The sequence below is a fragment of the Chiloscyllium plagiosum genome, unplaced genomic scaffold (genome assembly GCF_037043375.1).
Source record: "Chiloscyllium plagiosum isolate Xiang-an unplaced genomic scaffold, Cpla_swu_hap1 HiC_scaffold_27, whole genome shotgun sequence".
NCBI classification, from domain to species: Eukaryota; Metazoa; Chordata; class Chondrichthyes; order Orectolobiformes; family Hemiscylliidae; genus Chiloscyllium; species Chiloscyllium plagiosum.
The window spans coordinates 44,168,509-44,195,467 of record NW_028270165.1 but is presented as its reverse complement, the minus strand read 5'-3'; the positions used below and the strand labels follow the sequence as shown (position 1 = coordinate 44,195,467).

General features: G+C 45.8%; 1 protein-coding gene and 1 pseudogene across 2 annotated transcripts in view; both read left to right on the top strand.

Moving 5' to 3' along the window:
- Positions 1-23,225, top strand: part of LOC148143829 (uncharacterized) — a 125,054-nt pseudogene extending 101,829 nt beyond the window's left edge. Inside the window, exon 4 of the transcript XR_015751316.1 lies at positions 21,765-23,225. The product of XR_015751316.1 is annotated as an uncharacterized LOC148143829 (transcript). The remainder of the gene's footprint in view (positions 1-21,764) is intronic.
- Positions 23,226-23,609: 384 nt separating this feature from the next.
- Positions 23,610-26,959, top strand: part of LOC148143825 (sulfhydryl oxidase 1-like) — a 76,331-nt gene continuing 72,981 nt past the window's right edge. The window contains exons 1-2 of the mRNA XM_087975269.1: positions 23,610-23,623; positions 25,677-26,006. Of these exons, the coding sequence (XP_087831395.1) occupies positions 23,610-23,623; positions 25,677-26,006 (344 nt within the window). The remainder of the gene's footprint in view (positions 23,624-25,676; positions 26,007-26,959) is intronic.

Genomic DNA, 26,959 nt, shown 5'->3' with positions numbered 1-26,959 from the left:
GGTCTTCCCTTTATTCTTAAAGCTGTGCCTTCTGGTCCTTGTCTCTCCTACCAGTGGAAACATCTTCCCAATGCCATTGCACTACTCTGTCCGGTCATTTCTGCTGGTGGGTGAGACTAGGCCTCAAGGTTAGAGGGAGTAGCTTTCAGACAGAGATGCAGAGGAACTGCTTTTCCCCGAGGGTAATGAATCTATGGAACAGTCTAGATTAGAGTGGTACTGGAAAAGCACAGCAAGTCAGGCAGCATCCGAGGAGCAGGAAAATCGATGTTTTGTGCAAAAGGGCTTCCATCAAAATCTATGGAATACTCTGGCCAAGGAAGCAATAGAGGCAGCTTCATTAAGTATATTCAATACACAGTTAGGTGGGTTTTTGCCTGGTAGGGGAATTAAGGGGTTCCTTGTGACTGCAGGGAGGAGGAGATGAGATGATGGACAGGTCAGCTGTGATCTTAATGATTGTGGAGCAGGCTCACTTGTGGCAACTGGAGTGAATCCAGGGAGGGAGCAGACTTTACGACCTCAGGTATGTGTCATGGTTACCCGGGTGAGGAGAGACATAAGGATAGGCTGGGACTGTTTTCCGTAGTGTGCCAGAGTCTGAGGAGTGACCTTATACACTTTTATATCATCATGAGGGACATGGATAGGGTAAATAGACATGGTATTTTCCTTTGGATGGGGGAGCCCAGAACTAAAGGGTAATAAGTTTAGGATCAAGAATGTGGTGTTGCAGCAAGTCAGGCAGCATCCGAGGAGCAGAAAAATCAACGTTTCGGGGGAAAAGCCTTTCATCAGGAAAGTGTGTTTGTATGTGAGTTTGTGTATAAGACTGTGCATCAGTGAGTGTGTCTTTGCATGTGTGCATGCTTGATAAAGTGTGATTGTGATGGAGAATGAGCTTGCGAGAGGGTGAGTGTGTTGAGAGGATGGTGTATGTGTATGTCTGAGAGAGAGCGTGTGTATGAGAGGGGTATGGATATAAGTGAGGGTTTGCATTTTACTAAAATAAAGGAGGGCAGGACTTGTACAGGTAATATTAGGGCCTGGGTCGTGTTGTAGAACAGAGACCTGGGGGTGTTCGGGTTCATTGTTCTTGAAAGTTCCATCACTGGTAGATGGGGGTGAAGAAGGTGTTTCGCATACTTGCCTTCATTGTTCACATGCTGAGTACAGGAGTTGGGACATCATGTTGGAGATGCACACAGAAAGTACTTTACTCTGAGGGTGTTAGATGTCTGGAATGCATTGCCAGCAGAAGTAGAGGCAGGGACAGTAGATTCATTTAAGGTGCATCTGGGTGGAGGAAATCCAAGATGGCGGCGACCCAGCAAGTCTGAGTCTGTTGTGCTCTGCCCAAGACTCAGGCAAAGTAGGCTGCCTGCCTCCACCACACCTTCCAAATCATTTAAATAGGTTTTATTTAAATACAGCTAGTTATTTTGCACCAAACTTGAGCAGTTTAGTGCCCCGTTAAAATGACTAAAGGAAAGAATGCCCGCAGCTCGCAGCACATAGGAACCCCTCCCCAGCTGCAGCAGAGGCGTCTGCAGCTGCCCCAGGGTACTTAACTATGGTAGCGAGCCTTGTTGCAGTGATTTCTAAGCTTGAAGAGAAGATCGCCACCTTCATAGAAGAGTCCAGGAGCAGGTGGGAGTTGCTCTCGGTCGCGCTGCAGAAGCACAACCGAGATATTGAAAGAATCGAACATTGAGTCAGAGGGGCGGAGCTAAAGGCTGCGACCTCCGAGGCTGCTGCAGAATCAGCCGTGGGTCGGGTCTGGAACCTCTCGACCAGCGAGTCTGGACCTTGGAAGATCACATTAACTACCTCAAAAATCAAGGTCGTCGAAAATATTTGTTTGCTGGGCCTTCCCGAATGGGAAGAGGAAGGCCAGTTTACAACGTTTCTGGAGCAGTGGCTTCCACAGTTATTGAATCTGGAGGCTGGATCAGGCCAGGTCTGGGGAGAATGGGCCCACCGGGTTGCAATACACAGGCCCGGCTTGGACCAGCGCCCCCACCCGGTCCTGTTCCGGCTGCAGTGCTTTTAGGAGAAGCAGATGCTCCTGGAAGCTTCCAGAAATCTTGGGAAAGATCCCCAAGCCATGATTTACAAAGGATCCAAGATTATGCTGATTGAGGACTTTTCCTTATCTCTGGTCCAAAAGAGGAGGGCGTTTAAAGGATTTAAACATACAGTACCCCCTGCGCTACCCAGCGATGCTACGTTTTAGCCACGAAGGGTCAGTGTATGACTTCGGGTCGCCGGAGAAGGCCACGGAATTTTTGGCCTCTTGGATAAATCGTAAGAGTTAACTCGTGTGGTGAATGATGTTGGCCTAGTAGATTTAGGTGAGGAGGGGTCTCTGTTTTCTTATTTTTTGTTTCTTTTAAAGCTGGGTTGTTTTCCCCCTGTTATTTTGTATTATCATAATTAATTATTATCTGCTGAGACTGTAATTTTATAGTTTTATATGTTTATACGTGGTACTAACATCACCAAATATATCTAAGTGTTGGTGTGGGCGGGTAGGGAGGGTACTCATTGTTAACTTTAGCTTGGGCATACACTTGAATTTTCTTCACTTTATTATGGGGTTCCTGGGTCGAGGGTGGGGCACTGGTCAGGAGAGGATATGATGGGTTTTCGGAAAGGTAATGAGAGGGAAAATCTCCATTTAAATATGTTTTTTTTTATTTAGAAATAGTTTTTTATTATGTTAGTGTGAGTGTAATAAAGAATCTCTTTGTGAAGTTTCTATGGTCTATGCTCGTGGTGTTTTGGATGGTGTTTCTCCTCCCGGGGGGTCTCGGACTTGCCTAGACGATTATGGTGAGTCATTCAATTAAATGGTGCACCTGGAATGTCAAGGGGAGTAATTCTCCAATCAAAAGGAAGAAAATATTATCAAATGTCAAAAAAGAAAGGGTTGATTTCGCTCTCCGACAGGAGGCCCATTTATTGGATAAAGAACACTTGAAATTACAACAGGGTGGATTTGATCAGGCCTTCTTTCCTTCCTTCAGCTCAAAAAGTAGGGGAGTAGTTATTTGGAAGTATCTCCCTTTCAAAATCCTAAGTCAGATAAAAGATGAATCTGGGCGATATATACTAATTAAAGCCCTTATAAATGGAGAGGAATATGGGATTTTAAAGCAGTATTGTCCCCCGGCGCATCCTTTCAAATTTATAAAGGAAACCTTCTCCAAATTGATGGCACTCGGTGCTCGTCATACAATTATAGGGGGAGACTCTAATTGCATTATGGAGCCGGAAATAGGCAGCATACCCAAGAGTACTGCGGGTGTATCCCCCAGATCTAGACAATTGGCGGATTTGAATCAAGAAGTAAGATTAATAGATGTGTGGAGGTGCCTCCACCCGCAAGGCAGAGATTTCTCTTTTTACTCTCATCCACATCAATGTCACACTAGAATTGACATGTTTTTGCCCCCTCGAGTTTTTTAAATTCCATATCATCCGGTAAAATAGGTGATATGATAATTTCTGATCACGCTGTTGTGTATATGGAAATCAAGGCTAGGAACAATGAGGCATCCCCCTGACATTGGTGTATGGGTTCCTTCTTAACGAAGGATAGTAAATTTGCAAAATATTTTTCTCAAGAATTTAAAGCTTTCTTGGAAATTAATTCAGGTACGGCCAGTAACCCGTCAATGATGTGGGAGACTATTGAAGCTTATGCACGAGTTCTGATCATTTCATACTTGGTGACCCAGAAAAAATTAAAGGGAAACCAACAGCGTCTACTTGAGGCTCGCTTAATAGCAGCTGAAACGGCATACGCTGACAGACCTTCTATTGCCAAATTACTAAGGATTACAGCCCTTAGGACAGCTCTGAATACCGCCTTCACCATAACGGCAAAGAAGGAAATATTATTTGCAAAACAAAGATTATATGAATTTAGTGATAAACCTGGTAAATGCTTAGCATTTCTTGCAAGGAAAAAAAAGGGCCTCTCAAGCTATCACAGCTATCAGGGAAAATGCTGGTACTCTGACTCACGATCCTAAAAGGATCAACGCAATCTTCAGAAAGTTTTATTCTGATCGCAGGATTGTGAAGATAGAGCCAGGAGGATACAGTCCTTTTTTAAAAGCCTGGCATTTCCGGACTTAACCCCGAAACAGGTATGCTTCCTGAATGCTCCCCTAACAACCCAGGAAATACTTGACACAATCAGGCAATTTCAGAGCGGTAAGGCACCTGGCCCAGAGGGCTTTCAGGTTGAATTTTACAAAGAGTTCACAGGAGTATTAGCTGGCCCACTTATGAACATGTAAAACTACAAAAATATTCAGGGCTGCCTCCTGCCTTCACTGAATGAGGTGACTATCTCCCTTATTCTCAAAAAAGGAAAAGATCCAGAAGATTGTGCATCACACAGACCGATATCCTTGCTAACTGTAGATTTTAACATTCTCTCTAAAACATTAGCATTGAGGCTGGAGAGGGTACTGCCATATATCATAAAAGAGGAGCAGACTTGGTTTATTAAGGGCCGTAGATCATTTAATGATATTAGAAGGGTCTTGAATGTGAATCAAGTCTGTCATCAGGAAAAAATACCAGGAATAGTAGTTTCTTTGGACGCGGAGAAGACATTTAACAGGGTTGAATGGTCATACCTGTTCTATACATTAGAAAGGTTTGGTGTTGGAAACGTATTTGCCAAATGGGTCTCAACACTGTATAATGATCCCAAAGCAGTTGTGATCACCAATGGATTAGGCTCAGACAGCTTCCGTGTGGGTAGAGGCTGCTGTCAGGGATGTCCTCTCTCACCGTTGCTATTCACGCTAATAATTGAGCCACTGGCGGAAGCGATACGGGCTGACTCTAATATAACGGCCCCGAGGGGGTTGGTACAGGTAAACATAATATTACCCTATATGCAGATGATGATCTCCTTTTTCTTAGTAATCCTCTGATGTCCGTGCGTCCCTTAATCCAAGTTATTAATATATTTAGTGCATTTTCAGGCTACAAAATTAATTTTTTAAAATCAGAGGCCACGCCTCACTAGTATGTCCCACTTATTGGACCGATCCCACTTTCCCTTTCGGTGGTCTCTGGAGGATTTCTTATACTTAGGCATTTTTATCACCCCGGTATTTGGCCAGTTATACAAGGCCAATTTTGTGCATCTATTGGAAAGGCAGGACCTTCACGCTGGGGAGACCTTCCAATTTCCTGGCGAGGTAGAATAGCCCTAATTAAAATGAATGTCTTGCCCCGTCTCTTCTAGCCTATGAGAATGCTTCCGGTGATGCTGCTGAGGCTGGCACTGTACAAATTGTATGGTTGGCTGGGTTCGTTCATCTGGAATCCTAGACAGCCCCTCATTAAGTTAAGGAAGCTACAGCTTCCTCAGGCAAGGGGGGAGGGCTGGATTTTCCAGACTTTAGGAAGTATCAGTTAAGTTTCTTGTTAAGCTGCATAGCCGATTGGGTCACGTCTGACCCGCAATCAATCTGGATGGACATCAAGGCTTCTCAAGTACAGTGCTCTCTTATTAATCTCTTATTTTTAGATTAGATGAAAATCATTACGGACCACTGTAGAAACCCTATAGTACTAAACACAATTAAAGCTTGGAATATAATGCGGCAAAACAAGGGTAATTCACATAAAACATCCCCCTATATTCCTATAGTGGGGGCATGGGGTTTTCAACCGGGGCTTACAGATACCACATTCAAATCCTGGAGATCCAGGGGTATCTCCTGTTTAGGGGATCTGTTTGAGAAGGGGGTCCTAATGTCTTTTGAACAGCTGCATCAGAAATTTGGATTACCTAATGGAGACCTCTTTCGATACTTCTAAATACGGGATTACATACAGAAGACGACTACGTTATTAAATAGTCTCTATAAATCAGATAGAGAACGAAGAGTGTTGTGGCCAATGGGCGTACCCTCGGTCAGCACTCTTTATCATTTATTACGTGATGAAGTGTCGGAAGATATGGACCGTCCGCTTAGAACATGGGATCAGGATTTGCGGCTGGAAATTTCTACAGAAATGTGGACTGACATCTGGGAAAATGCCAAAAAAATCTCCATTTTTAACAGAACTCGGGCCATTCAGTTAAAAATACTTCATAGGGCCCATATGGCACCGGAAAGATTGGCAACATTTAGGGCAGGAGTATCTCCAATGTGTCCCAAATGTAAAGCAGAGGTGGGCATTCTTACACACCGCTTATGGACATGCCATAAGATCCACAAATACTGGACCAAAGTAGCAAACCCCCTGACAGAAATCTTGGGAACGGAAATTACAGTAGATCCAGTATCTCCTCTTCTGGGCTTCTCGAGCTTACCTTCTCTGGATGTGCACGGGAGGAAATTATTTTCCATTCTCTCCTTCTATGCAAGGAAAAATATCTTAGTAAACTGGGTGGCTGAGGGCCCTCTAGGACTTCAGAATTGGCACAGATTAATCATGGAATGTGTTCCCCTTGACTTCCTTACAAATATAGTGCACCAAAAAACTGAATTATTCTATAAAATATGGCAGCCCTTTTTGAATGACATGGATACAGATATTTCGGCCATTCTTTCAAGGGCTTTCATCTAGTTGAGGTAACAGTTCTGGCTGGTCCGGGGCCCCTTGGGAGAGGAATCCCACATGAATACGGGTTTTATTACAACTTGATGTTAACTCTTTACGAGTGTGTACTAAACTACTTAATTACTATGTTATCCTGTTTTCTTTTGAATAATGTAAGATATTTGATCATACACTCTGGTTAGTTATAGGTTAGATCTGGTTTCCAGCATCTGCAGTTATTGTTTTTACCTTAGTTATAGGTTAGGTTAGATTAGTAGCTAGATGAGTTTTGTCTTTTCCTTTTTCATCTCTGTATCTCTTTTTGTTTGACAGGTTTTGGCTATTTATTTCAAATTTAATTGTATATTAATGTTTGTACTTGTCTTTTTTTAATTTGTAAACTTGTAAAAATGTTAAATTTTCAATAAAAATATCTATAAAAAGAAAAGGTACATCTGTACAGATGCATGAGTAGGGAGAGAGCAGAGGGATACAGATTCAGGAATTGCGCGATAGGTTTAGACAGGGGATTTGGATCGGCTTCGGCTTGAAGGGCTGAAGGGTCTGTTCCTGGGTTGTAAATTTTCTTTGTTCTATGTTGAGGTTGTACAGGATGTTGGTGAGGCCATTTTGTTTAGAGTACGGAGTACAGTTCTGGTCACCCTGTAATAGGAAGAATATTATTAGAGGGGGTTCGGTAAAGATTTACTTGGACGTTGCCAGGACTGGAGGGTTTGAGTTATAGGGAGAGGTTGGGACTTTTTCACTGGAACGGAGGAGGTTGAGGGATGACCTTATTGAGATTTGAAAAATCATGAGGGGTGAGGGTAAGGAGAAAAGCGAGGAACATGCGCGGTTATGAAGAGCCAGAGGTGGGAAGGTGAAACAAAATTGTGGCTCGACCTTTTTTCCTCCTATTCACATTTGGCCAGTTGAATCTGGCAGTTACACCAGCATATCTACAGAGCCTACTGCACGTGCTCCTCGGTGTCAGCAAGCGCTGCGCATGTTCGCCGGTGTCTGCAAAAAACTGCACATGCTTCTATCTGTCTAAAAATGGTGCATGAATTTCTTTTGCTGTTTCCCTGCTCCTCGGATGCTGCCTGACCTGTTGTGCTTTTCCAGCACCACTCTAATCTGGACCCATGAGCTTCTGAAGCTGTTGCTGCTCCTCTCTCTCTGAATGAAGATTGAGATTCATCCAAGACTGTAATTTCCTTCCTCTGTCCAACAGCACACTCTTCTCTCACTGCCTTTTCTATTTCTTTTATTTTCATGCTGGGATCCAATTGTTGAATTGCAGCAACTGAGAAGAAAGGGAGTGAATCCAGAAAGAGGACAGACTCTGTGGTACTGCACTTGCCAGGTGTCTGTGCCTCAAACACCTGGCAAGTGCAGTACCACAGGGTGAAGTTATAGTCTTTGCTGTGGAAAAAACAAAGCAGAAATGAGATGTATTGTTTAAATGGTGATATATTGGGAAGTGGAGAAAGTGAGGACTGCAATGCTGGAGATCAGAGTCAAAATGTGTGGCGCTGGAAAAGCACAGCAGGTCAGACAGCATCCAAGGAGTAGGAAAGTTGACGTTTCGGGTAAGAGCCCTTCATCAGGAATGATATGTGAATGGACAAAGGAGCCTCAGCGCCCTCCTACACCAGTCAATGCCAGATGTCAGACAGGTGCAGCAAGCATTCAGCAAGGCAAGTGGTATATGAGCAAGAGGAATTGAGTTTAGAAGTGGGGATGTCTTCCTGCAGTTCGGGGGTCATTGAATATATTCAAGGCTGAGTTCATATCATTTTTGAACAACAGAAAAGTGGATGGTTATTGGGGAAGGCAAGAAAATAGTTTTAAGGCTAGTACAGAACAGTGACAGTCATACAGCATAGAAACACACCCTTCAGGTCAACTAATCCATGCTGACTATATTCACAAACTAATCCCATCTGCCTGTGTTTGGCCCATATCCCTCCGAACCTTTCCTATTCACGTACTTATCAAAATGTATTTTAAACATTGTAACTGTACTTGCATCCACCACTTCCTCTAGACATTCATTCCACAAACAACCACACTCTTTCTTTTTAAAAAAAAGTGCTCCTCATGTCTTTAGACTTGTTCTGCTCTCACTTTAAAAGTTTGCTCCCTAATCTTGAAGTGACACCTGCCATTCACCTCACCTATACCCCTCATGATTTTTTAACCCTCTCTAAGGACACCTCTTAACCTCTGCTCCAGTGAAAAAATTTCCAGCCTCTGCATCTCGATGTAGGGAGGTCCATATCCATTTGTGATCTGTTCAATGCTGGTGCCGGCGTAAAAGACCAAATGGCCGACTCCTCCCAATTCTGTGTCCTGGACAGGAAGAGACGATAAGGCAAAGGAGTAGAAAGTAGGCTATTCAGCCCATCAGGTCTGCTCATACCATTCAATCGTGGCTGTTCAGTTTCTGAGTGCCATTCTGCTGCTTTCTCCCTGTCACCTTTGATCCCCTCAATACTCAAGACCCAACCTATCTCAGTCTAAATATCCTCAGTGACCTGGCCTCTGCAGTCTTCTGTGCCAATGAATTCCATAGATTCGCCACTCTCTGGCTGAAGAAGTTTCTCCTTAGCTCCATTCTAAAAAGTTTTCCCTTTACTCTAAAGCTGTGCCCTCGGGTCTTAGTTCCTCCTATCAAGGGGAACATCTTCCCAACATCCACTCTGTCCAGGCTGTTCAGTATTCTGTATGTTTCAATTAGATCTCCCCTGAGTATGGCCCTGCTAATCAGCATGAACCAGACCTTCAGGATGAGGTACAGCAGGGATGAGGTTCAGCAAGTTGGAAATGGAGGGAGAGTGTGTGGGATGGAGATCTTCAGCTTCTAAGGAATAAGAGAGGAAAGAGAGTTCACAATAAATCAGAATTGATTGGATGAGCTGATAAGCTACGGAGGGGCAGATGGAGTTGAAGTTGGAGAAATGTGATGTGTTGCATTTTGGTCAAGCAATGCAGGCAGGACTTACAGGGGGAGTGTTGCAGAAGAAAGAGACCTTGGAGTGCATGTTCATAGTTCCTTGTAAGTGGAGTCCCAGGTAGACAGGATAGTGAAGATGATGTTTGGAATGCTTTCCTCTATTGGTCAAAGCATTGAGTGAAGGAGTTGGGAGGTCATATTGTGGCTGTACAGGACATTGGTTAGGCCACTTTTGGAATATTGTGTGTAATTCTGATCTCCATCCTATGGAAGGATGTTGTGAAATTTGAAAGGGTTTGGAAAAGGTTTATAAGGCTGGTGTCAGAGTTGGAGGGTTTGAGCGAGAGTCTGAATAGGCTGGGACTGTTTTCCCTTCGTGTCAGAGGCTCCGGGGTGACATTATAGAAGTTTATAAGGGGCATGGATGGGGTAAATAGCCAAAGTCTTTTCCTCCGGGTAGGGGAGTGCAAAATTAGAAGGCAGAGGTTTGAGCTCAGAGGGCAAAGATTTAAAAGGGACCCAAGGGGCCACTTTTTCTCAGAGGGTTTTGCATTTATGGAACGAGCTGACAGGAAGTGGTGGAGGCTGGTACAATTACAACAATTAAGAAGCATCTGGATGGGTACATGAAGAGGAAGGTTTTTGAGGAATATGGGCCACATGCTGACAAATGGAATAGATTGATTTTAGATATATGGTTGGCATAGACTAGTTGGGTGGAAGGATCTGTTTCTGTGGTGTATGACTCTTACTGTCTTCGGTGAAAGCAGAAGTGTGGTTGTGAAGACAGGGCTTTCAGAGCAGCTTTCAAAGATGTTTTGCCCTACTGGGACCGGAAGAAGTTAGAACGAAACCTTTCATTTGTGAGACAGCAAGCAACTAAGTGAGTACATCCGGGATTTTGCTGGAAAGTGGGAATTCTTTGCACTGAGAGGATGAAGCCCTACCCTATCCAGTCATTTCTGCTGGTGGCTGAGACTAGGCCCCAAGCTTTGGGGGAGTAGGTTTAGGACAGGGATGAGGAGGAGGAAGTGAGGGCTGCTGGTTTTCCCAGAGAGTAATGTATCTGCGGAATTCTCTGCCCGAGGAAGCAGGCTCCAATATGCCCCGGTCCTAATTCTTCAGCTTGACGTACCCGTGACTGTAAACTTTGAAGAGTTTTCGTTAACTGATGCAAATATTTCCCATTTGTCCAACAATGCAGTGTCAGCTGTTTCAATCATTGAGATGGTTTTGATTCATCTACTAAATACATCTACTCATATTAGACAATATTCATGACAATGTACGCGAGGTGATTCTATATACGCAAATTGTAAACCAGTAAAAAAGGCTGACCAGGCAAGGAAGTGGTTAACAAACACAGGGCATCCCTCTTAGAGTATGCATCTTGTTTGTTTCCAAATTAAACACGCTTCAGATCTTTTCCGAGCTGCTTTCCGAAAATCTGGGTGCCACAATAATGGACATTATCAACTGAAATAGGCAGCAGCAAAGAATGAACACAAACCAGTCCAGCAGGGGCACCCATGTTTTGGTTTGAGTATTGAGGGAATCCCCTATTTGAGGCCCCTGCGCTATCAGTACCTGAATCAGTTCCTGAAGAAGGGCCTGTGCCCGAAACGTCGAATCTCCTGTTCCCTGGATGCTGCCTGACCTGCTGTGCTGTTCCAGCAATAAAGTTTCAACTTTGATCTCCAGCATCTGCAGACCTCACTTTCTCCTATCAGTACCATACCCAGGCTAATGTGCATTGAAACCAGATTATGAAGTGTTAACTTTCCTGCAAACTTCTGCCTGTGTGTGTCTCTCTGTAACATTTTCTAACTTGCTTCATATCTCAGTTTGTCAGCTTTTGTTTATTCCTTCCTTCCTTCCAAGGCTAATGAGGCACTCACATTCCAGAACAGCCCAAGTTAGGGAGTTGAGCCTCATAAATCCTGGCTGTGACACATTGCTGCTTAACCAAGTATGCAAACTCTAAATACCTCTCAGCTGTTCCATTTGCAAATCGAACACTGTTTTCAACACAAGTTGTTTGTGTCTCTGCATGAGTCCATAACCCAGGGAAATACAACAGAGTCTTTAATGGTTGCCCAATGTGTCCTGTATGCCAAATTCATTCAAGTCTGGACATCCTGAAGTGAGCAATTATACTTCAGATTTCTACTCGCCAATTAAAACTAATGTTGGGCACTCGAACAGATTGAGGGCATCTTGAAGCATGCCATGGACCTCAGTGTCGGTCCAGGGCTTATCAAATAGGGTTTCACCTCTCATAACCGTGCGGTAAGCAAATTATTTATTACTAATTTTGTAAAGCACAAGTGTTCTCAGCAGTATTATGTCCAGATGCTAGGACCCTGTTGAATTCTCTCACTAGTATCTTGTGGCTGAGTAGGGAGAATTGTATCAATATTTCTAACAGCACTTTTGTCCCTGGCCAGCTTTCCTCTTTATTTTGGACACAACAAAAGCAGCAACCAGATATTTCATCTCTCAAAGGATATCGGCCGGTGACCTGGCAGGACCCGGGTATCTCCTGCCTGACTCGCCAACTGTGGGGGATGGAAATAAAGCCCCATGTCAGGAAAGAATTTGTTTATCAGGAAGCAGTACAGCTGCAAGGCCAACCGTCTCCGCTGAGCCTGGGAAACATGAGCTTTAGCAAGCAGGCACTAAGCTGAGATTCAAAATGGTTTCCAGGCTTTAATATGTGACCAAATGGCTGACCCAAATCTAACAATTCTCCCACATCATTGCAGGGAATAAAACAAGAAAAATGAGACAAAATTAGAAATAAATAGGGGATCGTGCTTAATATTTGTTCATTACGAAGTAAACAAGAAATAGCAGTCTCCCAGGATTCGTATGGTGCCCTACTTGAGAAATTCTGTCCAACAAGTTTAATTGGAAGCAGTAGCTTTCGGAGTGCAGCTCCTTCAACAGGGGATTGTGGAATATAAAATTGTAAGACACAGAATTTATAGCAACAGTTTATAGTGTGATGTAACTGAAACTATATATTGAAAAAGACCTGGATTGTTTAAGTCTCTCATCTGTTCGAATGACCATGATAGTTTCAGTTCTTTCAAATGTCAATCAGAAAAACTTTTAAAATAGTTAACTCCTCAAGTGAACTTTACCAATTGGTGTCGCGTCAGCCCAGATAATGTATTGAAGGTGTGAGCTCCCCTGTGTGAGACTCTGTGCCACAATGGTTAAACTGATTAACAGAATCTTACATGGATTCATGCAGTTTTTGAGCAAAGTAAGACATAATTCTGCAAGTACGAATTCACCCAACAAACTTGTGCATGTGTGTGTGTGGGGGGGTGGATGTATATTTGCAGATACATTCTATGTGCATTTTTTTTAAAGGAAAAATCTGCAGGCAGTCCATACATGTAATAGTTTGTAAATTCGATTTTGGAAACGGACCCAGTCTGACTCAAGATTGGGATACAGGCAGACTCTGACCTCGCACCTTTAATGCATTGTCTGGGCTGAGATGTGAGCTTTTGCAATAAAGCCTTGTTATCTCGAGAAGGTGACAACAAGAAGCTCTGGGATTTACATTGTAATGAGACCTACAACCTATTTGAAACGGTGGAAGACTTTACAATCCAGGTTTGTTCAATATACCATTTCAGTGGCAGGACACTGGAATGTTTTGCTCTAAATTGCATCTTAGGATCTTATCCTCCACAACCACCTGATGAAGAGGCAGCACTCCAAACGTTACTGCTTCCAAAGAAGCCTGTTGGACTACAACCTGGAGTTGTGTGATTCTAGAATCTGGTTTCTAGTATCTGCAGTGCTTGTCTTTACTTAGTTGATTTTAACCCTACAGTGAATCCTCTTGCAAGGATGCCTGCATTGAAGAAGTTTTCCTCCTCTCTCTCCAAGAATCTCAAGGAATCCCTCTCCCACTGCAACTCCCAGGTCATTTCCTCTGCCCTGAAGCTTTTCAACCATGTCCTGAAACAGACTCGCTACCACAGCCACATTTGCTTCCTCATTACCTGCCTCCGTTACCAAATAATCCTCCACGGACTCCGGGCCACCTTTAAACCAGCAGAGTTCGGATCCGAACAGGTCACTCCACCCTCCTGTCTGACCTATCCCCCCACCCCCATTCACCTATTGTACTCAATGCTACTTTCTCCCCACCCCCACCCTCCTCTCATTTATCTCTCCACCCTGCAGCCTCTATTCCTGATGAAGGGCTTTTGCCCGAAACGTCAATTTTCCTGCTCCTCGGATGCTGCCTGAACTGCTGTGCTTTTCCAGTACCACTCTAATCTAAAGTGGATTGGCCATGCTGAAATACCCATAGTGCCCAATGATGTGCAGGTGAGGATGAATTGGCCATGCTAACTTACCCACAGTGCCCAGGGATGTGCAGGTAGGGGTGAATTGGCTATGCGAAATTAGGCATAATGTGCAGGTAAGGTGCATTACTCAGGGTTAAATGTAGGGGAATGGGTGTGGGTGGGTGACCTTTGGGAGGGTTGGTGAGGCCGAGTGGCCTGCTTCCACACTGTGGGGATTCTCTGAAGGGAGGGGTTTTTTTGGAAAGTGTTTTCTCGTCCTCGTCTGCTGCATGCGCGGTGCGGCATCCCGCTGTTGACCATGCCCCGCCCCCTCAACCGTCACTTTTCCTTGGCCCGCCCCTAGTTCATTTGGGACGTCACAAGGCGGAAGTCGCTCTGTCAGTTTCAAAGTGAATGTCCCGCCCTCTGGGCAACTCTTCATCCTGGGAGGGAGACAGAGATGGGAGGAGGGGAAATTGGTCACTTGTAGCAACTGGAGTGAATGCAGGGAGGGAGCAGACTCTGCAAACTCAGGTATGTGTCTTAGTTAGCCGGGTGAGGAGGAACTGAAGGATAGAGATTGGGAAGGGGGAGGGCTGGATATCATTTCTGTTTTTATTTTTAAAATGCACCCGATTCCCACCCTTAACAGCCACAGGTACAAGTACAGCACATGCAATATTCCTCATTGCAGCTTCAAGCCGGTTTTGCATCCTCTGTTCTTCCTCCACTTCAGCTCCAGCACATTCAGCTTCTTTCCCGCATTCACATTCCTCCACCCCCGCCCTGATGTTCCAAGCTGATCCTCAAAAGATCGGTTTGTCCCTCCATTCTTTCCCGGTGGCGTCTATTACTCTTGTCTATTTCTTGCCTTATCCGGCCTTGAGCGTGAACAAAGTGTTAGCGTATATCCTCTTTCACTGCCAGCTGCTTCCGTGTTTGCGAAAGCAACATTTCCTCCCATTTTTCGCCGACACTGAGCCTTCTGACCTCCTTGATTGTGTTTTTTTTTTGTTTTTGCAGAAGCAGGAAACAGATGCTTATAACTGTTTGTACGAGCATATCTAGCTTAACCTACACCCCATCCCCTCACAGCACCTTATCTGTTTGTCTGTAACATCTACCATTGTTTGCAGGCACATTTCATGTATGCACATTTTAGCTAATACAAAAGCAATTATATATTTCTTTCACATAGCTTTCATGCTTGTTAACTCCACTCTTGGCTGAAACAATTATACCCTGGCGTTAGTTCATTTACCTTGCAGAAGCAATTATGGTTGCAGAAGTAACACTGCTTTACCTATATCCCACAGGGGTGACCCTACAACTTTGTATAAATAATGTGGGGCATGGTGAGGGTGAATAGACAAGATCTTTGATCTGGGATTGCTCATAGATTTAGGGTGAGATTTAAAAGAAACCTAAGGGGAAACTCCTATATACAGAGGGTGGTGTGTGTAAAGAATGAGCTGCCAGAGGAAGTGGTGACTGCTGGTACAATTATAACCATGGGTGGCACAGTGGTTAGCACTGCTGCCTCACAGCGCCAGAGACCCGGGTTCAATTCCCGCCTCAGGCGACTGACTGTGTGGAGTTTGCACGTTCTCCCCGTGTCTGCGTGGGTTTCCCCCGGGTGCTCCGGTTTCCTCCCACTGTCCAAAGATGTGCAGGGTCAGGTGAATTGGCCATACTAAATTGCCCGTAGTGTTAGGTAAGGGGTAAATGTAGGGGTATGGGTGGGTTTCGCTTCGACGGGTCGGTGTGGACTTGTTGGGCCGAAGGGCCTGTTTCCACACTGTAATCTAATCTAATCTAATCTAAAAAATCTAATCTATAACCTTTAAAAGGTATCTGGATGGGTATATATTGGGAAGCATTTAGATTTTTTTTAGATTAGATTAGATTAGATTACAGTGTGGAAACAGGCCCTTCAGCCCAACAAGTCCACACCGACCCGCCGAAGCGAAACCCACCCATACCCCTATGTTTACCCTTTACCTAACACTACGGGCAATTTAGTATGGCCAATTCACCTGACCCTGCACATCTTTTGGACTGTGGGAGGAAACCGGAGCACCCGGAGGAAACCCACGCAGACACGGGGAGAACGTGCAAACTCCACACAGTCAGTCGCCTGAGGCGGGAATTGAACCCGGGTCTCTGGCGCTGTGAGGCAGCAGTGCTAACCACTGTGCCACCGTGCCACCCACATGGGACAAGTGCTGGCAAATGGGACTAGATTGATTTAGGATATCTGGTCAGCATGGACTGAAGGGACTGTTTGTGCTGTACATCTGTGCTTCTGGCTTGCCACAAATGTTTGTCCCGTCTGTATGTTCAGTTTCTCCCTGGTGTTGGTGTTAACGCCTTGGTGTCTTATTTTGCTCCCCACATCCTGGGGACATTAACCATTTCCTATCTGGTTGTTCTGATCTGGACTGCTGTCTGGATCGGATTTCTGGGATTGGTCAATAAACACACCTGGAAGTGACTTTGTCAATCACACAAGCAATAGTTTATTCTTTGATATGGCCCGGTCGGTAGACTCTGATCAGCCCAGAAGGATTAGATTAGATTAGATTCCCAACAATGTGGAAACAGGCCCTTTCGCCCAACCAGTCCACACCGATCCTCTGAAGAGTAGCCCACCCAGACCCATCTCCCTCTGACTAATGCACCTAACATTATGGGCAGTTTAGCATGGCCAATTCACCAAACCTGCACATCTTTGGATTGTGGGAGGAAACCCACGCAGACACTGGGAGAATGTGCAAACTCCACACAGACAGCCCCCCGAGGCTGGAATCGAACCTGGGACCCCTGGTGCTGTGAGGCAGCAGTGCTAACCGCTGGGCCACTGATGAGTACTCCCAGAGTGCCAAAAGAATCCGCCGACTTTTCCAGATACCTTTTAAAGGTTATAATTGTACCAGCAGTCACCACTTCCTCTGGCAGCTCATTCTTTACAGAGTGTGGATAGAACTTATGTACATTGTTTAGAGTCAGACATTGAGCATGATCACATCGTAACAACCAATCAGATCCCGCAAGGTCCTCATGCATTTTTGACTTAGCCTAGGGTGGCATGGTGGTTCAGTGGTTAGCACTGCTGCCTCACAACACCAGGGTCTCAGGTTCGATTCCAGCTTTGGGTGCCCGTCTGTGTGGAGTTTGCACATTTTCCCCGTGTCTGCGTGGCTTTCCACCGGGTGCTCCGGTTTCCTCCCAGAGTCCAAAGATGTGCAGGTCAGGTGGATTGGCCATGCTAAATTGCCCATAGTGTTAGGTGCATTAGTCAGAGGGAAAATGATTCTGGGTGGGTTACTCTTTGAAGGGTTAATGTGGACTGGTTGGGCCGAAGGGCCTGTTTCCAAACTGTAGGGAATATAATCTAATCTATCATAATTTCTTGTAGACAACCTGTTCTTGGAATCGTATTTGTCCTGTCTGGTGGTTAGGATTAAACCGTTACTTCTGCGATTGATGGTTAGGTTCACATTTGTTACTTCTGCATTTGCAGTTTTTTTCACTGGATTTATATCAGGCTGTGGTTTCTTGTTTGTTCTGAGTCGTGAGTATCTGCCTGAGTTAGCCAAGTAGAAGCCATTTTGTCCTACCTCTCATGTTAAAGTGGAGATTTGAGGTGGCCCAGGGAATCCTTTGAGAACGCAGACCTGTAAAGCCTCTCTCTTGGTTTGTCCTGGAGATCATACTCTTTGAAGCCTGGAATAAAAACCTCTCATCATAAAGTCCCAAAATGCAATTCAATTCAATCCATAGTAGATAAGCACTAAGAGTTAATTTTCTACGGGATTCAACAGCCTCAGCAATAAAATGGTCTCTCTCTCTCGTGTCCTTTTGAACTCTCAAGACAGCAAAGATTTATTTTCTGAATGCCCCGCTTGCAAGGGGTAGTAAGAATCCATCATAATGGACAAGATCCAACCATGAATTACAAAGCTATGGATAGTCTTTGAATCTGACCCTGAAACAAGACTTGGTACTATCATTAATTTCACAAGGGAACGGCTGTGAATGTTATCACTTGGTGTCCTGTTCACACAGATTCACCGATGCTGAGGCAAACGTTCTTAATTGCCTCACAGCATCCTGTTATCACTTGGTGAGCCCAGGTGTCCCTATCTTTAAGTTCTCTCCTCTTTCTGAGCCTTCCTGCCTGTTTATTTTCTAGTGCAGTAAATGTATTCAATAATTGAGCATTACATTTTAGTCTGAATGTTTAAAGACAAGTTTTAAGGCTATAGACTTTATCACCCAGATGCCCACACCCTCATTCCTCTCTTTGATTGCACCGCGATCACTGAAAGAGAAGGCTAGTCCAAACAAATGCCCTTCAAGGTGGTCCAGCCATCAACATCCTGCAGAGCGGCACCACCATCTTCGCAGCTCATCTGGTCATATTTATCATCGCCATTGACATGTGTGGGTGAGCCATCGGATCGCAAAAGGAGCATCTTCTGGGGCAAATCTATATCACTAAGGGAGCTCATAAGCCTAGCAATTAAATACCTAACAATACCAATACCGACAAACAGACATAGCTAAATTGATAAGCCAATTGTATCATGAGCCCGATTTGCAATTTCCCCAACTGGTCCCTTCAGTCATTCTGGAGGAGAAAGTGAGGTCTGCAGATGCTGGAAATCAGAGCTGAAAATGTGTTGCTGGAAAAGTGCAGCAGGTCAGGCAGCATCCAGGGAACAGGAGAATCGACGTTTCGGGCATAAGCCCTTCTTCAGGAAGGGCTTATGCCCGAATCATCGATTCTCCTGTTCCCTGGATGCTGCCTGACCTGCTGCGCTTTTCCAGCAACACACCTTCAGTCATTCTGTCAAGGAATACCTGGATCTCTTCTTGTATCTTAATTAAAATTGCCAGTGAGATTGGGAATGGCCATAGTGCATTTATCTTGGACAATGGTGCAGACCTCACCCTCCTGGGCAGGTATGTAGTCTAAGGCATACTGATTCTGCACAGAGTAAAGACACAGGTCTGATCATCCCAGTTTACTCTGTTTCAGAGCCTCTTTACTCTTATTTCCTCGAATGGTCAGGCTGTAAAAGAGGGAATTGCGGTTCTGTTGACTTGTCACCCCTGCCGATCCTTCCAACCTCAGCGTACTCTGGATTCCCCAGCCTATCGGGTGTCCTGTATTGTCACCCAGTCCCTTGGGATCCTTCCAGTTGGAGCAAGGTTGGCTGAGACCGACCGCTGCATCCTCCTCAGATGGAGGTTCCATCGACTTGTCCACTGGCCAGGACAAGGTACTGTTGTGGGAACAAGGGCTCCGATAGTGACCTTATGAGGGACATCTTTGCCATCCAGGACAAGGAAATTGGTAGCTTTACTTTAGCTGAAGAAATAATAGTCTGGTTTGGTTTATATTTGGGAGAGTTTGTCAAAATCGGTTACTGAAATGTTACAGCAGGGGGTCTCGTCAGGTCTACAGGAGTAAAGGGTCGATGTTTTGCAAGAGGAGTTGCTTGAGCGCTGTAAAAAATGGGCCAAGTGACTCGAGCACTCACACTGTATGGGAGACGATGGTCCTCAGAATGCTGTTCCCATTGGGCTCTCCCTTAGCTCTATTGTACATGGTCTTGGTGACAGTATCAGATTCTGAAAAGAGAAAAGGCCTATAAATGTGCAATGAAAGGGTTCCATTCCAGGTCCATGTGCAGCATAAGGCCTACTGTACGCCAGCCAGTGTTACACCGGCTGTTTGTATACACAGACCGGAGCTATTGGAAAGTGATATTTCTCTTCACAGGGTCGGCAGTAGGAATTCTGACGAATAGAATGGAATGGAATCGGGGACTGGGGACAGGGCACGTAAGTCATCTCCCGATAGAGAGGAGTAACATACTACTGCCTCTGGAGTGAAGAGCGTTCTGTGGGCCTGTATACACAAGTTCTTTGTGGATTGAGGAGTTTCCCCTATCAGGCTTCCCCTTTTTCTCAAGGAAGCCCGTCCTGCAAAAAGGGATGATGTTCCTGGGCGTCCTTAAAATATTTACCATAATAACAGGGTTGATCATTTTTATCCTCACTAGGCTTGCGTCTGCAGTTAAAATAAAAAAAACATGGTAACGACATGGTAACTCTCACTGATTTCTACTGTCCAGATGGACCATCTGGTCTTTCTGATGTAAGAGTCCATTGCAATAATCAATCGTCATCACGTTCCACACGTCAAAGGCGTCTGGTCCGGTCCACTGGACGACATCTCCTCAGCATGGGTGGTGGATAATCTCTGATCATTCCTGGTCGCATCCATAGTTAGTGGCTTTCCCCATCAGGATGTTGTACGTGATCAGAAAGGTGAGGAGATAGGCGATCCCCCACATGTCCCTCCTCTTAGTTCAAGTATCTGCAATAAGATCAACATGAGAAAAACAGCAAGATTCAAAAACCCAACTGGACAGGGTCCACTCCTCTTGTTGGGATTCCAGGATTCTTTCCTCCTCTTCCCCCAAACCTTTTGATTAGTGTGGCCAATCAATTTACAATGGTGCAGTTGGACCCAAGCTGAGCACCCAGCGACTGTGACCGCAGTAGGGGTGGGAAGTAAAACCTGGAAGGGGCCATCCCAATGAGGTTGGAGATCTTTGCCAGTCCAGTTCTTGACGAGCACCAATGAACCAGGCTCTACCCGTGTCGAGGCTGAAAGGGAGGGAACATCATTGTAGGCCGCAAGCTCCTGGGAGTGAAAGGCATGCGTAACACTAGTTAGAGCAAGAACACAACCAATCATTGCTTCGGTCATGTGGTGGAAGTGGACTGAGAAGGGAGCAGAATCGTTCCAAGGGGTACGGAGAGGGTGACCAGAGAGACTCTCAGCTGGAGACAGTTGTGTCTTGATCGCAGATATGGATCGCATCTGGAATAAGGCCACAGGGATTAGCATAACCAGGAGAGGCCATACTCTGCCATTAATTTGGCAAGCTTAGTCTTGAGTTTGGTTAAAATATTCAACAATGCCGGCCGCCTGAGGATGATAAGCACCATGCAGTTGCCGACAAATACAAAGCTGGGAACAGAGTTCTCCGTTAATATTACCTACAAAGTGTGGTCCATTGTCCGAGCTAATGCACGCAGGTATACTGAAGCAGGGAATTATTTCCTTAAACAAAATCTTCACCACAGTCTCAGCAGTAGCGTTAGGAGAAGGGTAGGCTTCAATCCACTTTGAAAAGACATCAGCAATAAGCAAAACATATTTATAGCAACTCAACTCATTTCTCCAACTCAATGAAGTCCAGTTGAAGTGTCTCCAAGGGACCCTCCAGCAAGGGAGTTCTCGTAGTTAGAATGGAGTGAGAACAAAGGGGGGTGGGAAGAGTGGGATGGTGCTTTCAATTTTGTGGAACAACAAAAGAATATTCCACAGAAAGTAGAATTACTTGTTCTCAATTTCTACCCTGCACTGATACTGATGACTTTTGTAATCTCTTTTTTTGCAGAGTATTTGAAGATCTGAAGTTTGAAGTTTCAAAATCAACAGATGAAGGGCTTATGCCCGAAACATTGACTCTCCTGCTCCTCGGATGCTGCCTGACTCTCCTGTGCTTTTACAGCGCCACATTTTTTGACTGACTCTCCAGCGTCTGCAGCCCTCACTTTGATGTCAATGTCTGACAGTCATTCAATCCATCGGGACAGCAACTATGTTTGACTGTGATTTCTGTGAGAGGGATCGACGCTTTTTGGTTCCTGTTTGAGGATGTTTTCAGCATCAGTGGGACTGGACGAGAGACCCCACTGTTGCAGCGCACTGTGTGTGGAGCCTGAAACAGTTATACGGCCTGGGAAGGGGATTTCACGGCAGGGAGGGGCTCTACACGCGTTTGTGTGCAGCTGAAGCTGTGGCCATGGAGAAACCCGAGGAATCCCACCCCGTGGAGAAACTGTGGAAGTGTGGCGACTGTGGGAAAGGCTTCCGTTTCCTGTCTGTCCTGAAGTCTCATCGGCACTGTCACACCGGGGAGAGGCCATTCCCCTGCACCGACTGCAGGAAGGCCTTCAGACATTCCTCCCACCTGCTGAGGCACCAGCGGGTCCACACGGGCGAGAGACCCTTCAGCTGCCGCGAGTGCGGGAAAGCCTTCAGCAATTCTTCCACCCTGCTGACCCACCAGCGGGTCCACACGGGCGAGAGACCCTTCAGCTGCCGCGAGTGCGGGAAGGCCTTCAGCACTTCTTCCACCCTGCTGAGGCACCAGCGTGTCCACACCGGGGAGAGGCCCTTCAGCTGCCATGAGTGTGGGAAGGCCTTCAGCAATTCCTCCTCCCTGCTGACCCACCAGCGGGTCCACACAGGGGAAAGGCCGTTCACCTGCTCTCAGTGCAGGAAGGGCTTCACCTACTCCTCCAACCTGCTGAGGCACCAGCGGATCCACACGGGGGAGAGACCCTTCAGCTGCCCCGAGTGCGGGAAGACCTTCAGCACATCCTACACCCTGCTGAGGCACCAGCGGATCCACACAGGGGAGAGGCCGTTCACATGATCTCAGTGCGGGCAGGGCTTCAGGTATTCCTCCCACCTGCACAAGCACCAGCGGGTCCACACGGGGCAGAGTCCCTTCAGCTGCCCCGAGTGCAGGAAGGCCTTCAACAATTCTTGCAAACTGCTGACCCACCAGCATGTCCACACAAGGGAGAGGCCGTTCACCTGATCTCAGTGCGGGAAGGGCTTCACCTACTCCTGCAACCTGCGGAAGCACCCGCGAGTTCACGTGCCATCGCAGGGGGATTGAAGGAGTGACGGCCGAGTGCCATTATCGATTGGACTATCAACCCGGTTCTGGGGACTCCCGGGTTCGAATCCCGCCACGACAGATGGCAGAATTGGTATTCGGTCAGAAATGTGGAGTTCGGAATCTAACGATGAGACCGTTTCAGGGAGGGGGGTGGTACAGGGGAGAAAGCCCCCATCTGATTCACTCTCTCCCATGTTAGAGAATGGAACCGCCATTGTGGGAAAGGATTCACTCAGTCGTTCCAGCTGCATCCTTTACCCGGACTGGCCTACATGTGACCCCAGACCCACAGCAGTCTGGTTGACTCTACACTGCCCTTCCCCCACTGGCAAATGAGCGGGGAGAAACTTACTAGGAGAGAGGGAATGGGTTGAAATTGCTGAGTGAGGCAATACTTCCTCCGGGTTACGGCTGTGCCAAGGATCTAATTACAACCTGGTGCTGCCCAATAGTAAAGACAGTGGGGTTTGTGTGGGCTTTGATCTTGAGCTGTTTAAAAAGCAACTACTTTGTCTATGCCTTTTTGCAGGGGGGGAATCTGAAGCTGTAAAAAAAAGTCGGGTCACAATAAAGGTTACCTGAACTTACCGCCAGGCTCAGACTCTCAATGAAAGCTTTGAGCTCCAAGAGGTTTTTTGTTTAAAGCTGCTCCTCTCTTTCAGCCTCCTGCACTGAGTTTCCAATGTCGTGTATCAGATGGAGCAGTGAATGAGTAGCTAGTGTCATTAGAAATTGTAAATCTTTCAGGTACTGTGTTGTTTCATCAGCATTGTAAAGTTTACTGGCAGCACCAGGAAGTGTGGGCTGTGTTCACTAGAAATGATGTGGAGGTGTCGGTATTAGTCTGGGTTGATAAAGTTTAAAAAATCACACAATACCAGGTTATTGTCCAACAGGTTTATTTGGAAGCACTAGCTTTCTGAGTGCTGCTCCTTCATCGGGTAGCTGTGGAGCAGCATTGTAAGACACAGAATGTATATCAAAAGGTCAGTATCATGCAACTGATGGAATATATTGAACAAGCCTAGATTGCTGTCAAGTCTTTCATCTCTTCGAATGGGTGTAGGTTTTGGTTCATTAATGTGTAACTGCTAGAACATCTCTTAAGTCACATTTTTGAGATGACTTAAGGTTTTATAAAAAAGATAACATCTCAGCTCAGACAATGCATTAAAGGTGTGAGATTTGAGTCTGTCAGTATTTCAATCTTGAATCAGACTGGTTCTATTTCCAAAGGAGGAATTCATAAAATATTACAATTTCCAGGCAGTCAATCCATGGATGTTTTTTGAGCAAAATTGAATGTATCTGCAAATATAATTCTGCCAATACAAATTCACTCCAAAGAATTGTGGGTGCGTGCATGTGAGTTTGTGCGTGAGAGTGTGTACATGCTTGGTAAAGTGTGAGTGTGATGGAGTATAAGCCTGTGAGAGCATTGGCGGGGGAAATGTTTGTGTGTGTCTGAGGGGGAGCATGTGTGTGAGAGGTATTAATGCAAGCAAGGGGTTGCATTTTGCTAAAACAAGGAAGGGCAGCACTTGTCCAGATAATGGTAAGGCCCTGGGTCATGTTATAGAACAGACAGACATGGGTGGCGTTCAGGTACATAGTTCTTTGGAAGTTGCATCACAGGTAGACAGGGCGGTTAAGAAGGCATTTAGCAGCATAGCATTCATTGTTCACACCATTGAGTATAGGGGTTGGGACATCATGTTGAGGTTGTATAGGGTGTTGGTGAGGCCACTTTCAGAGTACGGAGTACGGTTCTGGTGGCCCTGTAATAGGAAGAATACTATTAGAGAGGGTTTGGTAAAGATTTACCAGAATGTTGCCAGGACTGGAGGGTTTGAGTTATAAGGAGAGACTGGGACTTTATTCATTCGAGTGCAGGAGATTGATAAAATCATGAGGAATGGAGGTAAGGTGAATAGCAAAGGGCTCTTGCTTAGCGTCGGGGAGCTCAAAACTTGGGGGCATATTGCTTGGAGTAGAAAGATTTAAAAGGAACCTGAGGAGCAACATTTTGAAAGAGGGTGGCTTTGTATGTGGAATGAACTTGCTGAGGATGTGGTAGATGCAGGTACAGTTACAACATTGAAACAGCATTTGGATGGGTACATGAATAGAAAGGTTGAGAGGGATTATGGGCCAAATGCAGGCAAGTGGGACTGGTTTAGTTTGGAATCCTGTTCGGCATGGACGAATTGGACCGAAGGGTCTGTTTCTGTGCTGCATATCTTTATTGAAACCAGTAGAATTCTGAAAGGGGCTTGACAGGATAGATGCAGATAAAATGCTCCTTTGTGGGGAGGGTCATCGAATTCCGACAATGTGGAAGCAGACCATTCAGCCCATCTATTCCTCTCTGGCCCTCTGAACAGTACCCCAACCATACCCAACCCCTTACTCCGTATTTCCCATGGCCAAGCCACCCTAACCTGTACATCCCTGGTCACTATGGGTAACTTAGCACGGCCAATTCTCCCTAACCTACACCCGAATCTATAAATTACCTTCTCAAGAATGTAATTTAAATGCAGAGCTTTTCTAAGAAAAATGTCAGTCTGACTCAACATTGCGACATAGACAGAATTCACACCCATTGTCTCTACTTATAAATAGGGCAACGTCTCTTCGAAATGTAGATTCATTTAGATATAACTGCGTCACTTTACATATGAAGATATCCCTTTCAATGTGGCTCATCCCTTTGAAATGTAATCTCGTCCATTTAAACCTCTTTATTTGCAGAAATACCCGTTAAAATGTCCACGTCCCTTTAAAATGCAGATTGCCCCCTTTAGATATGAAGCCGTTCCGTTAGATGTGGGAATATCTGTTTAAATTGAGCCGTGAGCTTTCCCAATGTAGACAGGGCTCCTGGAAACGTGGCAGTGTCCCCCCTGCAGCTGCTGAGCGAGACAGGAGAGTTTGTTTTTGTGAATGAGCAGTTGAAGCGCGAGGTGGCTGTTGCTTGGTGACGGTGAGGCTTGGTGACGGTGAGGCTCCCCCGGCCCCGCCCATCCCCCCGTGCAGACGTCACGCGGGGGCGAAGGCGGTTGGGAGGAGAAGTCGCTCGAGCGGGGAAGCGGCGGGAGGGCGGCCGTTAGGAAAATGGCGCCGTGCGGCCCGGGGCAGACACCCGTCACTGGGCACCGCCGCCTTCCTGGCGCAGCTGCTGTGTCACGGCCACACCGGCCGGCTGTACAGCAGGCAGGAGCCGGTGAGCATTCTGGAGGCGGATGGAGTTAAGGGCCTACTTGGGAACTCGTCGGCCGCCTGGGTGGTGGAGTTCTACTGGTCGTGGGGCGGCCCCTGTGTCAACTATGGGGCCACCTGGAAGGTACTGGGCCCGGGAGGTGAAAGGTGAGGCAGGTTGGGGGGGGAACGGAGGGGAAGGAATGTGGGGCCTGTCCTGTCATAGTGACATTTTATACTCACTTTCCATCTGCTTTTACTGGCACTTGTGCTGTTTACCCTCACTGTTTGTTTTAATCCTTGTGCTGTTTACCCCTCACTGTTTGTTTTAATCCTTGTGCTGTTTACCCCTCACTGTTTGTTTTAATCCTTGTGCTGTTTACCCCTCACTGTTTGTTTAATCCTTGTGCTGTTTGCCCCTCACTGTTTGTTTAATCCTTGTGCTGTTTGTCCCTCACTGTTTGTTTAATCCTTGTGCTGTTTGCTCTTTGCTGTTACTTGTGCAATTGTTGAGGGTAGTGTGTAAATACTAGTGAAGGAGATTATGCACCAGCATGTATATGTTCCTCAGTTATTGAAGGGGCAGGACCTGTTGAGAATGGTTAGTAAAGCATGTTGTGCATTAAGCCTTGTTAACATGGATATAGTTTGTTATTTGGAAAAATAGACTTTATTATTTAAAGTCACAGATGTACAGCACGGAAACAGACCTGTTTGATCCAACCTGTCCATGCCAACCAGATATCCTAAATTGATCTAGTCCCATTTGCCAACACTTGGCTCATATCCCACTAATCCCTTCCTATTCATATACCCATCCAGATGTGTTTTAAGTGCTGTAATTATACCGGCTTCCACTATTTCCTCTGGCAGTTCATTCCATACGTGCACCACCCTCTGCACGGAAACGATGCCCCTGAGGTACCTTTGTGGTCTCACCCTAAACCTATGCCCTCTAGTTGTGAATCTCACCCCAACACTGAGGAAAAGACATAAAAACATTGAGCAGCCAGACAAATGCAAAAGCAATCAAATATTGAGCCACATGGAAAAAAAATTATGGCTCTACCCTTTTTGTTCTCCCATAGGAATTTGGACACTTAAAATCTGTCAATGTCACC